Source organism: Xenopus tropicalis, chromosome 3 (assembly GCF_000004195.4).
Source record: "Xenopus tropicalis strain Nigerian chromosome 3, UCB_Xtro_10.0, whole genome shotgun sequence".
Classification (NCBI taxonomy): domain Eukaryota; kingdom Metazoa; phylum Chordata; class Amphibia; order Anura; family Pipidae; genus Xenopus; species Xenopus tropicalis.
In genome coordinates this window covers 136,389,773-136,408,097 of record NC_030679.2, presented here as the reverse complement: position 1 = coordinate 136,408,097, position 18,325 = coordinate 136,389,773, and the positions used below count along the sequence as shown (strand labels likewise).

The window sequence follows — 18,325 nt, the reverse complement described above, 5'->3', positions numbered from 1 at the left end:
AGTGAGCGGATCTTCATGTGTATGGCCACCTTTAGCCTCCCTAAACTTCACCTATGACTCCACCTATAACTCCGGCAAGGAAACCTGGCATGGATTGTCTATGAAGATTCTCATTCATCCAGGCCATGATATACAGTATCTAGTAGAACTAAGTCTAAAACAACTGGAGTTTTTTTCTTGAAAACATTATCTGGATCATATCTTCTTACACCTGTCAGTTTCAGCCAACACCTAACTGAATAAGTTCAATGGAAGCATTGTGATTGGATGTCTGTGACTCTACTACCATCAAGAGTTTAAATACCGGTGAATTCCCTACCAGTCATTTGAACTGAAGAAGCCACTCGGATGAGCGTTGAAACGTTTTCAAGAAAAACTCGAAAAAGTCCAGTTGTTTTAGACTTAATTTCTACTAAATACTGGCATGGATTATATATAGAAGAGCCAAGACAGGATCCAATGGCTATTTTCAAATAATAACTCTAATACAAACCCAAGATGCTCTACCTGATGCCTACAAGAGTTTCACTTATTCCTAAGACACAAGGAAGGTAAATATGTTCTTAATGGTGTCAATCTGAAGGAAACAAATGCCTTTTGCTCAGTTAGAAACCCTCACACAAAGAGAGGTCAGTTTACAATAAGTACCGGAGACTTGAGCATTAATACTACTTAAGATCTTTTGGCTCGACGAGAAGAACATATTGCGCTACGGCGCAGAGCAGTGTCACGGATAATTGTGCCCTGGCATTTAGCTGTAATAGGATTTTCCCCAATATTCAATCCCGTTATCGCTTAGAATTCAGGTTGTTGCAGCCGCAGTATCAGCGGATTTGAACTTGCGCTCGGGACCGATGACATAACAACGAGGAATGAATTGTATTACAGGCTCCGATCGATACTCTTACTGCTTAGAACTGATGGTGCCATCTCTTTCAATGGATTGTGCCCAGCCAAGAATCAATACACTCACACTGGTACTTAGTAATAAGAGTATTGCGTCTGGGTTGACTGGTATAAGGGTGACTGGTATAAGATCTAAGTCGTCTCAGCAGAGAGTTAATAGCAACAAAACATGGGGGCTTTGTTAAAAAACTATGGCAACTGATAAAAGACTTCAATTGACTCCATGACACAATATTATTAATGACTGAGTTATTAATATTAATGGAACAGTCTAAATAAAAGTATTCCCTACCCTCTGTAATGTTTTATTATTACAGAGAAAAGGGAATCATTTAACCATTAAATAAACCCAATAGGGCTGTTCTGCCCCCAATAAGGGGTAATTATATCTTAGTTGGGATCAAGTACAGGTACTGTTTTATTATTACAGAGAAAAGGGAATCATTTAACCATGAAATAAACCCAATAGGGCTGTTCTGCCCCCAATAAGGGGTAATTATATCTTAGTTGGGATCAAGTACAGGTACTGTTTTATTATTACAGAGAAAAGGGAATCATTTAACCATGAAATAAACCCAATAGGGCTGTTCTGCCCCCAATAAGGGGTAATTATATCTTAGTTGGGATCAAGTACAGGTACTGTTTTATTATTACAGAGAAAAGGGAATCATTTAACCATGAAATAAACCCAATAGGGCTGTTCTGCCCCCAATAAGGGGTAATTATATCTTAGTTGGGATCAAGTACAGGTACTGTTTTATTATTACAGAGAAAAGGGAATCATTTAACCATTAAATAAACCCAATAGGGCTGTTCTGCCCCCAATAAGGGGTAATTATATCTTAGTTGGGATCAAGTACAGGTACTGTTTTATTATTACAGAGAAAAGGGAATCATTTAACCATGAAATAAACCCAATAGGGCTGTTCTGCCCCCAATAAGGGGTAATTATATCTTAGTTGGGATCAAGTACAGGTACTGTTTTATTATTACAGAGAAAAGGGAATCATTTAACCATGAAATAAACCCAATAGGGCTGTTCTGCCCCCAATAAGGGGTAATTATATCTTAGTTGGGATCAAGTACAGGTACTGTTTTATTATTACAGAGAAAAGGGAATCATTTAACCATTAAATAAACCCAATAGGACTGTTCTGCCCCCAATAAGGGGTAATTATATCTTAGTTGGGATCAAGTACAGGTACTGTTTTATTATTACAGAGAAAAGGGAATCATTTAACCATGAAATAAACCCAATAGGGCTGTTCTGCCCCAATAAGGGGTAATTATATCTTAGTTGGGATCAAGTACAGGTACTGTTTTATTATTACAGAGAAAAGGGAATCATTTAACCATTAAATAAACCCAATAGGGCTGTTCTGCCCCCAATAAGGGGAAATTATATCTTAGTTGGGATCAAGTACAGGTACTGTTTTATTATTACAGAGTAAAAATCTGAATTATTTGATTAAAAAGGAGTCTATGGGAGAAAGGCTTTCAGTAATTCGGAGCTTTCTGGATAATGGGTTTCCGGATAACGGATCCCAGGGGCCCTGCAGGTGCCCGTGCCCCCCCCCCAAGTGTGTAAATTTAACGCATCAGGGCAGGAGCGGTTGGGCAGGGGGGGCGGGTCTGGGCCATAGGGGCCCACTAGTGCCAGCGCCCACCGGGATTTTTCCCAGTGTCGTGGCCGCCCAATCCAACCCTGATGCCAACCAGCCAATAGGAAGACCTGACAAGGAACTGTTGTTGATATTTGTGACCATTAGAATGTGTCTATTACTCATTTGTAACCCAAGAAGGAACAACGATCATTGAGTTACTAAGTTGAGCTAGCCATACACGAGCCAATAACAGCTGCCAACTTGGCCTCTTCAGACTCTTCAGTCCTAAAGTTCCCAACTACTAAGCACATTGGCTTTAGCCTTTTTATCTGCTCTTAGTGATGAGCGAATTTTTTCGCCAGGCATAGATTCACACCGAATTTCTGCATTTTGCCATTGGCGAATTGTTTCAGGAAACTTCAGCGGAAATTCACTGTGGAAAAATTAGCCGTGCGGAATTTTTTTTTGCCGCGCATCAAATTGGGCGCAGTCATGGCAAAAGGGCATGGTTGTGTCAAATCGGGCGCGGTCGCTACAAAAAAGCACATGTGTCAAAAATTTAGACGCGGGCAACACAAAAAAAATGTGCAAATGCGTTTTGAGAATTTTTTGGTGTTTTGCGACTTTTCCAAAAAGCCGTGGTCGCATCAAAATTGGGTGCGGTTGTGGCAAAAAAGCGTGGGCGCAAAATAGAAGGCAGCGGATGACAAAAATATAGACGCGGGCAACAAAAAAGACGCGGACGACACAAAAAATTGCGCGTTTTGCAGTTTTTTTGCCGTTTTGCAAATTTTATTGCCGTTTCACGAATTTTCTTCCAGTTTTTTTATGGCGAACGCGAAACGGGACAGATTCGCTCATGACTATCTGCTTTACCATAGATTTGGAAGCCCATATACACAAGTCATTAAAATAGTGTGGTGAATGGGTATAACGCTTGCCCGGACATGAGATTAAACCCACTCTAATTGCCAATAATACAATAAACTGAAACATTCAATTCCAAGGAGGAACTTCATTAGGCAACATCAATAAGCTCATAACATCAATTCTATGGCTGCCATTGGACAGTTCCCTAGAAGAACATAATAGGAATAGAGCATCAAACGAGCGGCTTCTGAGGGACACTTCCAATTATTACATTTTCTAAACACAATGTTACTCTGTAATTATTAATCTTGCTAATTGGGACTGGAAATACAAGTGGTCTCTCAAGCTCTTCAAGGGAAACTGTAGCTTTAACCGAGATGCAAGAACATCAAGGCATAAAATCTTCTACTGCGGATTGGAAGATGAACGCGTTCTCTGATGGCGTAATGCTCGTTAGCATATCATTAGGCAGAAATGGCGATAAGGCAAAACAGGGGGAAGATAATTAATGTTCAAGAAGGTGTAATGAATATCTCAGGCAAGAGAAATCTTTCCAATGTCAAAGCTCTTCAGCAGAACTGCCAATGATTCTATATTAGCATGGCAGGTCTAAGATTGGATTTCTGCTTTATATTAATCTATTCCGTGGTTTTTTTCTGGTTATTACTTTTTTCTGCGGAGGAAGTATAACAAAGGGTACATAAATGATGTTTGTAGATACCTTTAGCCCTAATTGTAATTTCCCCATTGGTGCTTGTGTGAACCCTTGGTTATGACTATGAAAGGCTTTTGTGATGTAAAAAAATAGCTGTGAACCATTGATACTGATGGAGCATGGTGGTTCCATCTGTTTATGCACGCGTATTTCTCACAACAGGTGTCCATATGCCTCAAGTATTAACCAATCATTGGCCCTGAATTCTCAAGCGCAGCTTCAGAATCCAGAAGAACAATGAAGTTCTTGATGTCCTTCAGAAACTCATAATTTCTGAATTATTCCATTTGAAATCTAGTTCAAAGGGAACTCAAATGAACTCAAATGAATAAAAAAAAAAACAGTTAATGGATTGATTAGTCTAGTCTCGCAGTTAGAATCATACAGAGGATAACTAGCATGGACAGTGGCGTAATAAATCTTCAAAGGGGCCAGGCTCAGAGTAAAAAACTTACCAGGCCCTCTGCCCTGACGCTTCCCCCACCCTTCCCCCACTCACATATAAATCCCAGCACTCCGCCCACTCTCCTACCTAGGAGCCGGTGTGGAGCGGGGATTTATATGTAAAATGGAGGAACAGACCTTGTGGTCCAAGCCCCCGTGTCTGCTTCCTCTCTTGTTACCACAAGAGTCCCAACATACTAAAGGGCCAAGAGGTTGTTCATACTTACATACTACGTCATAAATAACACCAAATTATAAAACAGATGGATAGAAATGTGGTATAAAATATCAACTTCAGTCATAGCTGTGAACCATTGATACTGATTAGTAGGAACCAGTGAGCATGGTGGTTCCATCTGTTTATGCACTTTGATGCGTATTTCTCACAACAGGTTTCCATATGCCCCAAGTATTATCCAATCATTGGGCCCGAAGTCATACAACTAGAACGTCCCAATTTGGCCCAACGCATTGGTAACCAGATTGTGTAAAGATCAGTGCTTGGCAACCTTGCCAACAAGCAAATCTTGCTGTGTATGCGCAGCTTCAGAACCCAGTAGAACAATGAAGTTCTTGACGTCCTTCAGAAACTCATCATTTTTGAATTATTCCGTTTGAAATCTAGTTGTTACGGCACTCAAATGAATTAAAAAGAAAAACAGTTAATGGATTTATTAGTCTAGTCTCGCAATTAGAATCAAACAGAGGATAACTAGCATAGACAGTGGTGTAACTACTCTGCTCCGAGCCCCCCTGCAAAATAAATCTTCAAAGGGGCCAGGCTCAGAGTAGAAAACTTACCAGGCCCTCTGCCCTGACGCTCCCCCCCCCCTCTCCACCCACTCACATATAAATCCCAGCACCCCGCCCGTTCTCCTACCTAGGAGCCGGTGTGGAGCAGGGATTTATATGTAAAATGGAGGAACAGACCTTGTGGTCTGAGCCCCCATGTCTGCTTCCTCTCCTGTTACCACAACAGTCCCAACATAATAAAGGGCCAAGAGGTTGTTCATACTTACATACTAGTGATGGGCGAAATGTTTTGCAAGGCATGGATTCGCGTCGAATGTCCGCGTTTCGCCATTGGCGGATAGTTTCGCGAAACGAACGGAAAAATTTGCCGTGGAAAAATTCGCCGGACGTCCAAAAATTGTCGCCGGTGTCAAAAAAGAATAGTCGCGTGCGACAAAATAATAGCGTGCGACAAAATAATAGCCGCGCGACAAAATAATAGCCACGGGCGACGAAACAATAGCCGGGCGACAATTTTTTTTGTCGCACAACATTTTCGCCGTTTCGCAAATTTTTCGCCATTTCGTGGATCTTTTGAAAGATTCGCTAATTTTTCGGCCAAGCGAAACAGAACAGATTCGCTCATCACTATTACATACTACATCATAAATAACACCAAAATATAAATCAGATATGGATAGAAATGTGGTAGAAAATATCAACTTCAGTCATAGCTGTGAACATTTGATACTGATTAGTAGGAACCAGATAGCATGGTGGTTCCATCTGTTTATGCACTTTGATGCGTATTTCTCACAACAGGTTTCCATATGCCCCAAGTATTATCCAATCATTGGGCCCGAAGTCACACAACTAGAACATCCCAATGTGGCCCAACGCATTGGTAACCAGATTGTGTAAAGATCAGTGCTTGGCAACCTTGTATGCGCAGCTTCAGAACCCAGTAGAACAATGAAGTTCTTGACGTCCTTCAGAAACTCATCATTTTTGAATTATTCCGTTTGAAATCTAGTTGTTACGGCACTCAAATGAATTTAAAAAAAACCCGTTAATGGAGTCTAGTCTCGCAATTAGTCTGCTTGACCCTCGCAACCACTGAGTATTTAAAAGTATTCATTAATATTAATATCTATTTGTTCTGCCTCGGCAGTATCCTAGTTGGCTGAAACACAATAGCTTATCAGCATTCTCCTGCCATAGACTCCTTCAAGTGTGATTCAGACCTTAAGAAGTCTACAATTTCAATCTGTTGGCGGCGTTCTGGCTTATCTAGAGGGAAACGATAAGAATGCTGAGAGAGCTGATTTCACCGATACCAGCCACTATTGTAGCCATGACACTTTCCTAGACAACTTACTCTGCTGGTAGCGTGCACGTAGCGGCATAATAAACCCTCGGATAACAAATAGGAATATTTAACACTTGGGGTGAAAATATATAAATTCTCAAAAAAGAAAAAAAATGACAACAAAAAAAAAACCCAAGAGGGATTATGTTATTATGATTTTTGGGCAGCGAGGCAGAAAGGAACAGCAAATAATTCAGTGATTAGAATTCAGTAATTCAATGTATTTTACATGTCTGGAATAGGTTTATTTTAAGTCGAAATCCCTCTTTAAATCCTAAAATGAAATCCTTGACAATGCAACTGAAGGGATTAGCCACTATTCTATTCCATAAGGTAGTTTTACCAGTGACAAAAAGCAGCCCCTTTCCTTGCTGAAAGCTCCTCTTTCATATTATGCACCTTCAGGTTTCATGTAATGAACAATGAACTTTTGGGCTCTTCAGTTTTAAGAGCCCAAATGTATGTTCCCAGCTCAGTGGCCCCACAGCAAATATAATTAAGGGCCCCCAAACATGAGTAAGTTGGTCTATTCTACTAAAACATGCCCATTAATTAAGGCTTTCTACATTCCTGACCACCCTTGCAACCGCAGGGTCTGCTTCCTCTGTCTTAATGCCCCTGTCCTAGCTGAAGAGTCAGTTTAAACAGATATTCTGGCCTTAGGCCTATAAAAGGCATTCTGGCAAATATGTTATCATCTACCTTGGAGGTGGAGATACATAGAATCATACAGAGGATAAATAGCATAGACAGTGGTGTAACTACTCTGCTCCGAGCCCCTCTGCAAAATAAATCTTCAAAGGGGCCAGGCCCAGAGTAGAAACTTACCAGGCCCTCTGCCCTGATGCTTCCCCTGACTCCACCCATTCACGTATAAATCCCAGCATCCTGCCCCCTCTCCTAAGTAGGAGCCGGTGTGAAGCGGGGATTTATATGTAAAATGGAGGAACAGACCTTGTGGTCTGGGCCCCCCGTGTCTGCTTCCTCTCTTGATTTATGGGTAGAACTGAGTTTTAAAAGCCAAAATGTATGTTCCCAGCTCAGTGGCCCCACAGCAAATATAATTAAGGGCCCCCAAACATGAGTAAGTTGCCCTATTCTACTAAAACATGCCCATTAATTAAGGCTTTCTACATTCCTGACCACCCTTGCAACCGCAGGGTCTGCTTCCTCTGTCATTACGCCCCTGCCCTAACCTGACTCCACCCATTCACGTATAAATCCCAGCACCCCGTCCCCTCTCCTAAGTAGGAGCCGGTGTGAAGCGGGGATTTATATGTAAAATGGAGGAACAGACCTTGTGGTCCGAGCCCCCCCGAGTCTGCTTCCTCTCTTGTTATGCCCCTGAGCATAGAGTCCCAATATAATAACTGAAGGGCCAAGAGGTTGTTCATACTTACATACTATGTCATAAACCACACCAAAATATAAACCAGATATGGATAGAAATGTGCTTCAGTCACAAAATCTCATACAAATTGTGGCCAACCTTCCTAAGGATGAGAAACCCACAAACACAGAAGAAGGAATCAGGGAATAGAGGAAGGTTCCAAACCCCCAGATAAGTGTGGGGGAAATTGCAATAATTCTTTCTTAATAAGAGGACACTTGATCCTATTGAATTGCTATATTTGTTGGGAAATTGCTGATTTTTCTAACTGGAAATCACTTGTTGTTCAACATTTTAGTGGCCATATTGGATCTGCCATGCGGTTGATTACGTGTGGCCAACCTTGTCATCAGCTCAAGGAGATTTTGGTGCTTGTTAAGTGAAAAACAATTATTTTATGCAGGCAATGTGTCCAAGCCCAAGCCAGGGAAGCTACTAGTGACCTCCTCCATCAGGATACTAAAGTTTCACATTTGTGGTTTACGTGTCCTTTACCGAAAAAAATTATTGGAGGGAATGAAGAAACATAAGAGGTACTTTGATCAGCACCTGGATAACTGGAATAGGAAGCAAGTTCTAAAGATGAACAACAGTCAGACATGGATAGTTATGCCCCAGTGAGGCTAATCAATCAATCTACTGTACAGCGCATCAACCTGCCGTTCCTTTCTTGGTCAACAACTACTGGTATCGTATCAAAGAGAAAAGAAGGTATAAAGATCCATGAATACAGTCACTGAGTTACATCTTTATGTGTAGGAAACCTTCAAAGGCCCTATTGGCCACATACGGGACATCAGAGACTCAACTGTGCACCGTGCCGAGACGTCTGAAGTCTACACAAGTTTCCAGTCCACAGCAGAGCGCTGAAAGGCTTTTTTTCTAAAGGGAACCTAAACCCACTGCAGATATTCACAAGTACTATTCAAGTATGTAATAAATAAATGTATTATTAATAGATTTTGTGGAGACTGGGATGGATATCGATCATAGATACATTCTGTAGGAACACAAATTGCCCTAAATGAGTGTTTTTTTTCCCGTGGACTGTTCCTTTCTTGGCCAACAACTACTGGTATCGTATCAAAGAGAAAGAAAGGTTTAAAGATCCATGAATACAGTCACTGAGTTACATCTTTATATGTAGGAAACCTTCAAAGGCCCTATTGGCCACATCCGGGACATCAGAGACTCAACTGTGCACGGTGCAGAGATGTCTGAAGTCTACACAGGTTTCCAGCCCTTTGGTCACACAGCAGAGCGCTGAAAGGCTTTTTTTTCTAAAGGAAACCTAGACCCACTGCAGATATTCAAGTATTTAATAAATAAATGTATTATTAATAGATTTTGTGGAGACTGGGATAGATACCAATCATAGATACATTCTGTAGGAAATCAAATTGCCCTAACTGTTTTTTTTACGCGAGGGACTTTTTTGTTTAAGAGACTTTTTCCTCACTCACCGAATTTTGGTCAGGGCAAATTTTTGCAGCAAATCTATGCCTGGCAAACACTTTCGCTCATCGCTAATCAAGACCATGCCATGGCACTTTTTTGAAAAGAAGCAATGGCAGGCAAATCTTTTTTTGGGGTGGTGGCACCAAACTGCCTGAAATAGTGCCCCCTTCTATGTCAGGAGCACTTGTTTTGAGCCGTGACAATCGCTTGGCAAACAGTTCCATGAGCACTTGAAGAAAATTGACATAGTGGAACGGGGAATGATTTCAGGCTTTATGGCACATCAACCTGCCGTTCCTTTCTTGGCCAACAACTACTGGTATCGTATCAAAGAGAAAAGAAGGTTTAAAGATCCATGAATACAGTCACTGAGTTACATCTTTATGTGTAGGAAACCTTCAAAGGCCCTATTGGCCACATACGGGACATCAGAGACTCAACTGTGCGCCATGCCGAGACGTCTGAAGTCTACACAGGTTTCCAGCCCTTTGGTCACACAACAGAGCGCTGAAAGGCTTTTTTTCTAAAGGGAACCTAAACCCACTGCAGATATTCACAAGTACTATTCAAGTATGTAATAAATAAATTTATTAATAGATTTTGTGGAGACTGGATGGATATTGATCATAAATACATTCTGTAGGAACTCAAATTGCCCTAAACGAGTGTTTTTTTTTTCCCGTGGAATGAGGAATTATTTCAGGTTTTATGGCGCATCAACCTACCGTTCCTTTCTTGGTCAACAACTACTGGTATTGTATCAAAGAGAAAAGAAGGTTTAAAGATCCATGAATACAGTCACTGAGTTACATCTTTATGTGTAGGAAACCTTCAAAGGCCCTATTGGCCACATACGGGACAACAGAGACTCAACTGTGCCGAGACGCCACAGTGTCTGAAGTCTACACAGGTTTCCAGCCCTTTAGTCACAAAGCAGAGCGCTGAAAGGCCTTTTTTCTAAAGGGAACCTAAACCCACTGCAGATATTCAAGTATTGACAGGCAGGCAAATCATTTTTTGGGGCAGTGGCACCTAATTGCCTGAAATATTGCCCCCTTCTATGTCAGGAGCACTTGTTTCGAACAGTGACAATCGCTTGGCAGACAGTTCCATGAGCGCTTGAAGATAATTGACATAGTGGAACAGGGAATTATTTCCGGCTTTATGGCAGCACCTCCTGAGAGGCTAAAGATGGCTGCCCCATGTGTCACTGCCCAAAGTTCCCATTTCCCAAAGCCCTATTTGGGCTGCTGACAAACCCAATCTGTCTAATTACAAATCTATAACACTCACATATATATTTTATACATCACAAATCACGCGTTTCTGTCTGAATCCCTCAGTCTCATTCCCTATGTCCTGCAAGACTGTAATGGGGACACGCGTGGAGATATTTGCTCCGTCGCGCCATTTAGACCGAATCCTTTAATGACATTAGTTACGCCTGACTTCTCCCACAGGTGATAATGCTGATTAAATAAAAGCAGTCTAAATATTCCCGTCCAGATGCATTTGCGCAGTTAAATGGAGCAGAGTAGATAGGTCGTGGCTGGAATTAAGAATATTTAGTTTCATGGATAATGGAGACATAATTATATGTAAAAATAATGAGCCGGGACTGGCAGCGTGAATGTGTATGGAGGATACGCATTGGGGGGCCTAGTTAGGGTTTTTTTTTCCAACTAGAATAACCTCAAAATATTACCAAATGTTCACTTATTGATTAAAACTATTGAATCTAAAAAATCCCAGTAAAATAAAACCATCAGATGTGTATAGTTCTCATTATTTTCAACAAACTCACTTCAATTTTGTCCAGGCAAACTGCCATATAGATTGTAAGCTCTACGGGGCAGGGACCTCCACCCTCTTGTGTTTTTGACTCTTAACTTATTGCAACTGTACCTTCTATTTATTTGTATTTATTCTTATACTGTGTATTTATCTATTATTATCTTAATAACCCCCTGTTTGTATTAATGGATTCTACTGTACAGCGCTGCGTACATAAGTAGCACTTTATAAATAAAGATAAACATACATATATACATTAACTTCTACAGGAACTCACAAGTTTTTCAAGTTTTGTTTCTGCACATTATATCTACGTATGACTTCTGAAAACCTTGATTTGAATTTGTGGGTTTTAGCTCCAAAAAAATTTGAAAGTGGCAAAATGTTGAACATTAATTAATGAGCCCCATACTGTCTGGTCTATTCCTATGTTTCATTAAGAGTGTCCTCTAGGTGCTTCAGTTAAAGACATTGGGCCTGATTCACTAAAGTTTATCGCACGCTTTTTTGCGGTAAAAAAGACGCGACAATTAGCGCGCGATTCATTACAGCATTACCGCATGCGATAAGTCGCATTTTCGCATGCGGTATTTCTCGCGCTAGTTTTACCGCATACGTTCATTTCCGTGCTGAAAAGAATATGATCGCATGATTCACTATAACTTTTGCGCGCTAAATATCGCATTCGGCTATGCGAAAATTAACACCTACTACAGGCAGGCGAAAAATTATACAAAAGTACAGTAAATGATTTTTTGCAATAAAATATGGACTTACAGTGTTATTTATTCAAGTCTGTGTTTCCCCTAGAGTGACGCAGCCGCCAGTTTGCAGGGAAATGGTCATTTTTAATACAGTAATTTTCTGCAAGTATTGGCGTGTATGGCTAACATGGCGTGCGTTCATTTGCGCGACTATTTATATTTGGCTACAAGCGATGAAATGTTTTGCCAGGCATGGATTCGCAGCGAATTTTTGGACGTGCATTGAATTTTTTTGTGGCGGATTTTTTCATGCGTTTCGCAAAACAATCCGCCAATGGCGAAACGCCTGAAAAAATTTGCCACGCAAAAATTCACCGCACATACAAAATTTTATACAAGCGTCAAAAAATAATAGTCACAGCAACAATTTTTTTGCCCGCACAACATTTTTGCCGTTTCGTGGATCTTTCGAAAGATTTGCTAATTTTCACTAAAGAAACCAGAACACATTTGCTCATCACTAGTGGCTACTATTTATAAGCATCTACTATTTATATGCTACCATTTATATGCTACCATTTATATGCTACCATTTATATGTGGCTAATATTTATATACACCATTTATATGCTACCATTTATATGTGGCTAATATTTATATACACCATTTATATGCGGCGACAATTTTTATACACTATTTCTAAGCTACCATTCATATGCGGCGACTATTCGCGTGCGTAATTTAGCACATATACCAGCAAATACCGCATTGAAATAGTCTTCGCGAGTTAAATAACGCATGCAATATCGCGCGTAAAAAAGCGTGAGTATGCTTATAGTGAATCGTGCGAAAAATCGCCAAAATTAAGACGCGGTAAAAAATTTAACGCACGCTATAAATAGCGCACGTTAAATCGCACTTTAGTGAATCAGGCCCATTAGGTGAAAAGAGAATGGGTCTTCCCTGAAAAGTAAATATACATTCATATTTATCTGTAATACGAAAAGCACAAATTATAGGCATGAGATTCCTAATCTGGAACCCATTATCCAGGAAGATCCAAATTACTGGAAGGTGATCTCCCATATCATTTCCTGTACTTGATCCCAACTAAGATATAATTACCCCTTATTGGGGGCAGAACAGCCCTATTGGGTTTATTTAATGGTTAAATGATTCCCTTTTCTCTGTAATAATAAAACAGTACCTGTACTTGATCCCAACTAAGATATAATTACCCCTTATTGGGGGCAGAACAGCCCTATTGGGTTTATTTAATGGTTAAATGATTCCCTTTTCTCTGTAATAATAAAACAGTACCTGTACTTGATCCCAACTAAGATATAATTACCCCTTATTGGGGCAGAACAGCCCTATTGGGTTTATTTCATGGTTAAATGATTCCCTTTTCTCTGTAATAATAAAACACCTCAGTGACTGCTAATATCCTTATCATTTACAGTAGGGGGTACATTATCCCTTATAATACATGAGTGATACTCAGAGTTCCCTGTATAACTCAGCCTGCAGCCTTGTGCCTTTATATGGGCACAGAACCCCTCAGTGACTGCTAATATCCTTATCATTTACAGTAGGGGGTACATTATCCCTTATAATACATGAGTGATACTCAGAGTTCCCTGTATAACTCAGCCTGCAGCCTTGTGCCTTTATATGGGCACAGAACCCCTCAGTGACTGCTAATATCCTTATCATTTACAGTAGGGGGTACATTATCCCTTATAATACATGAGTGATACTCAGAGTTCCCTGTATAACTCAGCAGCCTTGTGCCTTTATATGGGCACAGAACCCCTCAGTGACTGCTAATATCCTTATCATTTACAGTAGGGGGTACATTATCCCTTATAATACATGAGTGATACTCAGAGTTCCCACATTTATATAACTAAGTCTCCTGCCTTTAGTTATTGCTCCCTGGTGACTACTAATATGTTTGTCATTATGGAGAGTTAATTCCATATAATATTGGCTCTACGTACACCTTCATATACTGAAGCATAACATCACACTTTTATCATGTCAGCGAATACTGCGGGTGTATAATGTCAGCAACCAATCAGCAGTTTGTTTTTAGTATTCTATGTGCAGCACACAGATGAAAGCTGATGCCTGATAGGTGGCTATGGGGTGAGACAGTTATGCTGAATGGTAGGAAATGGGGGGAAAGTTGTTCTGGAAGCTGAGAGGCTGTAAGTCCTTTTCTTGAGTATTTGAGCTGTGTTTTTGTTGACACCATTTCCCATAATGATGTAGAAGTGCCGGCGGTGCCAGTGATACTGCTCCCTCAGTAACTGGGCCGCTTCCATCTCTCTGTCCTGTCATGGGCTTCCGGGGGGCACAGGCACCCATAGAGAGAGACGGATCTAATGAATGAACCCGGGGCAATGCCTATTGGATTAAGCACAACACTGGCTCTGTGCAGCTCGGCTGGGAAAACACCAGATGAAGGAGTCAGGCATTAAAGGGCCAGTAAATACAAAATGACAATTCTTACTTTGCCTTCACGCGCTATTTATCCCCATCCTGCAAGTGTAGAAAATCTGCTCTCAACTCTGCTTTGTTCAGCCTGAAAAACTTAAGGGCATTGTATTCTCTGGTGTAATCGGCTCTTCAGCGTGGCCTTCAGCGCTTCCTGAAAGCCTTTCTGTCCCATTAGTGATAATATTTGCTTTTCTTTCCTTCCCCAGAATATCCTTTCCCCTCTCTCCCTATATTTCTCCATTTCCATTATCCAGTACCACTGTCTCTTCTCACTCCATTAGGTCCCATCAATCCCTTCCTATCTATCTATCATCTATCTGTCTATCATCTATCTGTCTATCATCTATCTATCTATCTATCTATCTATCTATCTATCTATCTATCTATCATCTATCTATCTATCTATCTATCTATCTATCTGTTGTCTACTTATATCCTATATCCCTAGCACTCTCTATGTATCTATCTATCTATCTATCTAGCTTTCTTTCTATCTAGCTTTCTTTCTATCTATCTATCTATCATCTATCTATCTATCTATCTATCTATCTATCTATCTATCTATCTATCTGTTGTCTACTTATATCCTATATCCCTAGCACTCTCTATGTATCTATCTATCTATCTATCTATCTATCTATCTATCTATCTATCTATCTATCTATCATCTATCATCTATCTATCTATCTATCTATCTATCTGTTGTCTACTTATATCCTATATCCCTAGCACTCTCTATGTATCTATCTATCTAGCTTTCTTTCTATCTAGCTTTCTTTCTATCTATCTATCTATCATCTATCTATCTATCTATCTATCTATCTATCTATCTATCTATCTATCTATCTATCTATCTGTTGTCTACTTATATCCTATATCCCTAGCACTCTCTATGTATCTATCTATCTATCTATCTATCTATCTATCTATCTATCTATCTATCATCTATCATCTATCTATCTATCTATCTATCTATCTATCTATCTGTTGTCTACTTATATCCTATATCCCTAGCACTCTCTATGTATCTATCTATCTATCTATCTATCTATCTATCTATCTATCTATCTATCTGTTGTCTACTTATATCCTATATCCCTAGCACTCTCTATGTATCTATCTATCTATCTATCTATCTATCTTTCTATCTATCTTTCTATCTATCTATCTTTCTATCTATCTTTCTATCTATCTATCTATCTATCTATCTAGCTTTCTTTCTATCTATCTATCTATCTATCTATCTATCTATCATCTATCTATCTATCTATCTATCTATCTATCTATCTATCTATCTACCTATCTGTTGTCTACTTATATCCTATATCCCTAGCACTCTCTATCTATCTATCTATCTATCTATCTATCTATCTATCTATCTTTCTATCTATCTATCTATCTATCTATCTATCTATCTATCTATCATCTATCTATCTATCTATCTATCATCTATCTATCATCTATCTATCTATCTATCTATCTATCTATCTATCTATCTATCTGTTGTCCTATATCCCTAGCACTCTCTATGTATCTATCTATCTATCTATCTATCTTTCTATCTATCTTTCTATCTTTCTATCTATCTATCTCTATCTATCTATCTATCTATCTATCTATCTTTCTATCTGTCTATCATCTATCTATCATCCTGTTTTCTCATTTTCACTCTCATACTTATTTTCATACTCTTTCTACATTTCATTCTCTATCTCTCTCTATGTTGACCTTACCCCACCCATTTGCTTGAATGTCTTCCCTTGCCCCCTGTGGTTTCTCACTCTCCCTCCCTAGCAGTTACTGCCAGAGCCAAAGGCCACTGATATTTGCCAATAGTAATAGGTCAATAATATCTGGAGGGCTACAGGTTGTCCATTTCTGGTCCAAAAAATGTTGTTTTTAAGGACACACCTGTCTTGTTGCTCCCAGAAGAAGTTATATCTAAAGCGCAATAAACCCATGGTCCATATCCTCCAATAGTGTGCTTGGCAATTATACTGAATTTTTTCTACTGATTATTTTTGGCACAAGTACAATATAGCAGAATCCTGTTATGTATAACTCACCCTGTTATCAGCACTTGGAGCCATGGTGTCGGTCATCCAAGACCCAAATCTGGACCCTGAGGCACGTACTGTGATTGGGTTACTGACGCCTGTGAGCTTTCCGCAACCTGTATTTAATAGAAACACAAGTGATTAAGCATATCAAAGCCCACGCACGAGAGAAAGGTGACTAAGCTAGGTCTCAAATTTGGTCATTTAGCAGATTGGTCTTGACAAACCTAGTAGACCATTGGCTTGTGTATGCTGGAAAAATCCAGCCAGAAGAGGACTTGGCCCTGCACATAGACAAAGGGTTTGCATTGGCCCCCAATATCGTACTTTCATTAGTCTGGGAAGCAAACACATGGTTCAGCATTATTTGACCCACCAAACTTTGATGCCACATTGTGCAGATTCTTGGCCAACCTAGATCTCCCTGTATAAGCCCACCTTTATGCAACACCTTAATAATACAAAATGGAGAAAAGCAAGTATAAATATATTTCACTTGTAGCTGAATCAAAAAGGCTTTGAACCCTGAAAATGTGAAAAGAGTGAGCAGGTAGATCACCACTTCACATCCATCTTCTTCTCTAATTTCCTTCCAAGTTCATGGCCGTGGTGTAACAACTGGGGCACAAGGGGTGCAACTAGAGTATCTCTGAATTAGGAAACCATCTCTGTGGGGTGGTGCATGGCATGGGGTGTGGCAGGATTTGGGATGGGTGTGGTGGGGTCTGGGTTGGGATGTGGTGGGGTCTGGGATGGGGTGTGGTCTGGGATGGGGTGTGGTGGGGTCTAGGATGGGATGTGGTGGGGTCTGGGATGGGGTGTGGTGGGGTCTGGGATGGGGTGTGGTGGGGTCTGGGATGGGGTGTGATGGGTCTGGCATGGGGCGTGATGGGGTCTGGGATGGGGCATGGTGGGATCTGGGATGGGGCGTGGTGGGGTCTGGGATGGGGCGTGGTGGAGTCTGGGATGGGGTGGGGTCTGGGATGGGGTGTGGTGGGTCTGGGATGGGGTGTGGTGGGTCTGGGATGGGGTGTGTTGGGGTCTGGGATGGGGTGTGGTGGGTCTGAGATGGGGTGTGATGGGGTCTGGGATGGGGCGTGGTGGGATCTGGGATGGGGCGTGGTGGGGTCTGGGATGGGGTGTGGTGGGTCTGAGATGGGGTGTGGTGTGGTCTGGGATGGGGTGTGGTGGGTCTGGGATGGGGTGTGGTGGGTCTGGGATGGGGTGTGGTGGGTCTGAGATGGGGTGTGGTGGGGTCTGGGATGGGGTGTGGTGGGATCTGGGATGGGGCGTGGTGGGGTCTGGGATGGGGTGTGGTGGGTCTGAGATGGGGTGTGGTGTGGTCTGGGATGGGGTGTGGTGGGTCTGGGATGGGGTGTGGTGGGTCTGGGATGGGGTGTGATGGAGTCTGGGATAGGGAGTGGGGTTGTGCATGGCATGGGGTGTGGTGGTGTCTGGGATGGGGTGGAGCCTGGAGTACCAGGGCACATAGGTCTCCAGTGATGCCAAAATCTCATGGGTCATGTAGTTCCCTGGTACTGGGTTCAGGCATTATATGGAAATACTGTGAGTATCACCACCATATTATTAAGCACAGTAAGTACCCAGTTCAGACCTTTATACATTTATACATTTCAAAGCAGTGAATTCATATGTCTTTTATTATCCTTTAACTAATCATTCAGGGGGGGGGCAGTAACAATTATACAGACGTTATTATAGATACAAATGTTGGGTGTCTTGTTACAAAAGAAAATCCATCCTTCTTGCAACAAAT

The 18,325-nt window shown here is 41.0% G+C and overlaps 1 protein-coding gene across 2 annotated transcripts in view; it reads right to left on the bottom strand.

Annotated features, from left to right (window-relative positions):
• Positions 1–18,325, bottom strand: part of olfm2 (olfactomedin 2) — a 164,891-nt gene that overhangs the window by 1,890 nt on the left and 144,676 nt on the right. For both annotated transcript variants that reach the window (NM_001102802.1, XM_012953000.2), the window contains 1 exon segment: positions 16,558–16,664. In NM_001102802.1, coding sequence (NP_001096272.1) covers positions 16,558–16,664 — 107 coding nt within the window.